Source organism: Apium graveolens, chromosome 4 (assembly GCF_009905375.1).
Source record: "Apium graveolens cultivar Ventura chromosome 4, ASM990537v1, whole genome shotgun sequence".
NCBI classification, from domain to species: Eukaryota; Viridiplantae; Streptophyta; class Magnoliopsida; order Apiales; family Apiaceae; genus Apium; species Apium graveolens.
In genome coordinates this window covers 305,383,518-305,388,299 of record NC_133650.1, presented here as the reverse complement: position 1 = coordinate 305,388,299, position 4,782 = coordinate 305,383,518, and the positions used below count along the sequence as shown (strand labels likewise).

Here is a 4,782-nt window from a genome sequence, read left to right as displayed (position 1 = left end):
GAAGCTTCTAGAGTTCAATAAATCTTGTAAAAACAGGGGAACAGAACGTCATCTCAGGGCTCAGGCACTCAGCGTAATGATAAACATATAAGAGCAACTCTAAGTGGCTTTCTATTTCTTCTCTTTAAGTCATTTTTTGATAAAATTAATACAAAACTCAACTCCAACGGACTCCTAATCACTCCCTAAATATTTAAAATCTTCAAAACTTTCCTCATTATTGTTGAGTAGCCTGTATGTTAAACTAATTTAATATTAGTATATATTTTCCCTCCAAAATACTTTCACCCTTCCTATTTGTATTTGGTACATCAGATTCCCCCTATTTGTTGCCATTTAGTATCATGTCCAAAGATGATTCTGATTCCTCTGCAAGTCCAAGCAACAATAGCCCAATAACAAAATTGAACCTCTATAGGCAGCTCCCAACCACACTGTAGGAAAAAAAGCACGCCTAGTGGATGACAAAACGCTTCAGAACCTACCCAAGCACCTAGTTATAATTCTACATGTACAACAACTATATAGTTTCCTTTGCCCAATGCAGGTGACCGTTGTTATAAAACAGAATAAAAAGTATGAAGATATAAAATTTGAGGAGTGCTGTTGAAGCAGACCCAAATTTTATGACTTAAGAGCCCATATAATATTTGTTTTTATAAGGAGGCTACCAGCAACTCTTGGAGTTGCTCTAAGAATCGCAAGGTGCATTTACACTCCTCCATCTTTGGTTAAGACCACAGAGAGATCCTATCTACACTTACCCATCCTTCGGAGTTTTAAAAATGAAAGAAAGTAAATGAAGGGTAAATAAATTAATTTCACTTATTTTTGTAATTGAACTCCCCGGTTTTTAAAAGGAGCGAAAATAAGCGTTAATTATTGTAAATTTGATAATCTTTCACTCCAAAAATGGGATAAAAGTACTTTACTTGCTAATTACTTTTTTTCTTCCCATTAAAAAACTCGGGAACAAGTCCTTAATCTCGGTCCGGCTATTTCGACAACTAACATCGATGAAGATGATAGCATGTTTAAGCGGACGTTAGCATAACCAACATTCAACCTACGAACACGTGTGAGTTGGATAAGTTCGCCCCGCTTATGTTAAAGTGGGACGGCTTACGGGCTTTGAGTCCATTTAAGCTGAAATTTCATGTTACCAGACATACACTAAAACTTGTTATTCATCCATATTTATTAAAAAAAAGTTTATTTGAATTTCTTTTATGATACGTGACGGCTGACTACTTATTTCAAATTTGTATTTCAAACAAATTAATATATTATTTTTCTTCTGGCGAATGCCAAAATTTTATTTGAAAAAAAAGATAAAAAAGAGACTTTGTGCAGGACTGGATGTGAGGAAGTATGGAGGGTCAGGCAGCAACCGACCAGCTTTACAGAAAACACATCTTTACGCAAATCATAGGCTCTTTAGATTGGCGCTTTCTTAGTTTCGTCAACTATCCAAGTTCCAAAGTGATGTTAAAAGAAGTAAAACCAGTTGTTTATGTAAAATTTAATTACATTTATATAGTAACTCTTTGTGCAGCGAAATGAGATTGATTTATTACTTGTCGTCTCAGATTCGATTCTCGATCGCCCCCGAAAAGTATTTATTTGAACAAATATTACAAAGGTTCCTCTCTATTTTAGTGGTTGTGCATGTGCTCTGCAACCACAGAGAAAGGCTTTTGCTATATACTATGAATAATAATAATAATAATTCCACCGTCCATTCTGTTTTCCCAGAATTACATGCAGGATGCAGTATTGCAGTACATGATTCTTAACCTTTATAATGTTGTATAAATACAACACCTGGTTCTGTTTCATATACCAACTCATTTTGTGATTATACTCTAGTATTTTGGTCATTAATATTAGAGGTTATGGGGGAAGAAGTTAAGCATGTAAGTTCTTGTTTAGGTTGCGATGATATTATCTTTTTCATTAGTAGGTTATCGAAGATATGACTATTGCATCAAGCACGACCTTTAAAGCAATACCGAGCCTGTCTGTATTGGAAATGAACTAATTTCAATTTGTACAGGAACCAGAGCAAGCTCCGGTAGAAACCGAAGTAGAGGAGACGAAAGACGAAGAGAAAGCACAGGAGGAAAAGAAAGAAGAGCCAAAGCCACCTTCTCCATGTGTGTTGTTTGTAGATTTGCATTGTGTAGGATGTGCCAAGAAAATTGAGAAGTCCGTTTTAAGAATGAAAGGTACATTGGTTGATTAGTACTATAATTGAGACCATTTAATGTTAGTGTTAATTGGAAATTAATTAAATCAACAGGAGTTGAAGGTGTTGTTATTAGCATGGGGCAAAACCAAGTAACAATAAAAGGATTAGTTGAGCCACAGGCCATTTGCATGAAGATTATGAAAAAAACTAAGAGAATGGCTAAAGTTTTGTCCCCTCTACCTGCTGATGGTGAACCTCTTCCTGAAGTTGCAGCTTCCCAGGTTTGTAGATATCGATTTTTTTTTAAAGATTACGAATAAAGACTTGGGAGGCGTTTGGATGCACCACGGGAATGGGAATCGGGAATGAGAATGGAGGGTATAGGAATGGGGGTTAACGGGAATGGGAATGAAATGAAAACCCAAGGGGTATGCTGGGTTTGATTTACCCACCAAGAGGGAATGAAGTTCTCATTCCCCACCACTAAATTGGTAATCCAATCACTATCACTTGGGTTTAAGGTTTCGATTCCCGTTAACCGGACACATGAACCATCAACCAAACGCCCCCTTAGCATTTCAATATACATGAATTTTTTGCTTCAGGTTGCTGGATCAACTACTGTGGAGCTTAATGTGAACATGCACTGTGAAGCCTGTGCATTACAACTCAAGAGAATGATACTCAAAATGAAAGGTACATTCTAATGTTAAACCAATATAAATTGGCCTAGAAATGCATATTCTGAAAACTATCATAGAGTTTGTAGGTTAAATTGGTTTGCTGCAAACATGAACATAGAATTGCATTGAACTCTGCATATCTCATTCCTGCGGTATCTCAACATAACATATTCATTGAAAATTATTAGGTTCACTAACACTAGTAGTACAGTACTCTTGATAAAACTGAAATCGTTCATACAAAAAATTCGAGTGAGCATTTCTTGGTTCAAGACCGGGAACTCGTGTTGATTTTTACAAATTTCATTTCTCAGTCCGTGTTGATGTTAATTTTCCTTATTACAGGTGTGAAATCAGTGGAAACTGAGCTCAACTGCGGAAAAGTAATGGTGAGGGGAACAATGGACGGAGACAAGCTAGTAAATTACATACACAGACGTACTAGAAAACAAGCCAAAATTGTCCCACAACCAGAACCCGAAAAGCCACAAGAAGAACCAGCAAAACCCGAAGAAGAGAAGGCACCGGCTGCTGAAGAAAAGAAAGAAGAGCAGGGAGACATTGCCCCTGCGTCACAACCAACACCAGGAGAAGAGAAGAAAGATTGCAGGGACGGCGCTGGAGAAGCCAAGGAGGAAGAAGTAGTGATGATCAACATGATAAATGATGAACAAATAATGCAAAGAATGATGTACAGCAGTCAATATTATCAGCCAGTTTACATGGTTGAGAGAATCCCACCAGCTCCTCAGTTGTTCTCAGATGAAAATCCAAATGCATGTATCATTTCATAGATAATTATTACAAAGGAACATGCGAGGAATTTTATTGTTTGATCATTGAACTAGTTGTTGTTGGCTTGTTGCAGCTGGCTGGCCGTGGGGTTGCATAACAGCAATGTAATTAGTGGCTCCTAGTGTAAATTATATCAATTGAGATGTATTCGAAAATACAAACGGTCCCTCTCTATCTTATCATCTACGTTTTATTGAATTGTTAACATGAGTCAAGTTGTACGGAAACCACATTTTTGTCATAGACCTTAGAGACCACTTATGTTTTTCAACTGAAATTTTGCATAAAATATTTGCAAAACATATTATTTTGCGATTATGTTCTATAAAGATCATTATTTTATTCAAAATCTTGAACATAATATATATACTGCATGTAAAACATTACAAAATATTTTATTCTACAAAACATATTTAGTTTGCAGAAAATTTGTTCAAATTACAGAACTTATATATTATACTTATTAAACTTAAGTGGCCTTCAATAATTTTAATGAAATAATGATATTCGTTGAATATACTTTACAAAATAATATATTTCATAATATTTTAATTGCAGAACATAGTGGTCTCCGAGATCTCCGATAAAAACGTAGTCTCCGAACTTTTCTCTTGTTAACATGATTTAGACTATATGATGAAAAATTTGAATAATGTTAATAATTTAATGAGACGAACATAGGAGGAGAACTATTGTCCATTACCTTTTTATTTCCATAATCATATCTCATTATTGAACCTCGGACATTGTAACTAATTTTTAGTGACAAAGTTATATTCTCAATTGAAATGATATTCAAATGCTTTATTTTCCGGTGTGATTTCAAATCCATATGTTAGGTAATGTAAGCGTCTATGTGGTCGCAATGTTCATCCAACACGGCTTCTACTTTATACTTGGGCGGCAGCATATTAGATCCGTTTTTTAATACGGGCACATGATAAGCATATACTGATATACACTTGTGAAGTTGTGAGTTTGAGTCATTTGAATTAATTTTATAATTTAAAATATGATAGATATCTTGTATGCACAATAATTTTACACGTAAAAATGAATTTAACTTATAAAATTTAATAATTATTTTGTGCTCTTAGACATGTAGTAGACATT

At 35.0% G+C, this 4,782-nt stretch overlaps 1 protein-coding gene across 1 annotated transcript; it reads left to right on the top strand.

Moving 5' to 3' along the window:
- The first annotated feature begins 1,784 nt into the window (after positions 1 to 1,784).
- Positions 1,785 to 3,853, top strand: LOC141717288 (heavy metal-associated isoprenylated plant protein 9-like). The gene is made up of 5 exons (XM_074519377.1): positions 1,785 to 1,916; positions 2,057 to 2,228; positions 2,303 to 2,472; positions 2,797 to 2,887; positions 3,220 to 3,853. The coding sequence occupies exons 1-5, from the start codon at positions 1,896 to 1,898 to the stop codon at positions 3,666 to 3,668; spliced, it is 903 nt and encodes a 300-aa protein (XP_074375478.1). The 5' UTR covers positions 1,785 to 1,895; the 3' UTR covers positions 3,669 to 3,853.
- The last annotated feature ends 929 nt before the right edge of the window (positions 3,854 to 4,782 follow it).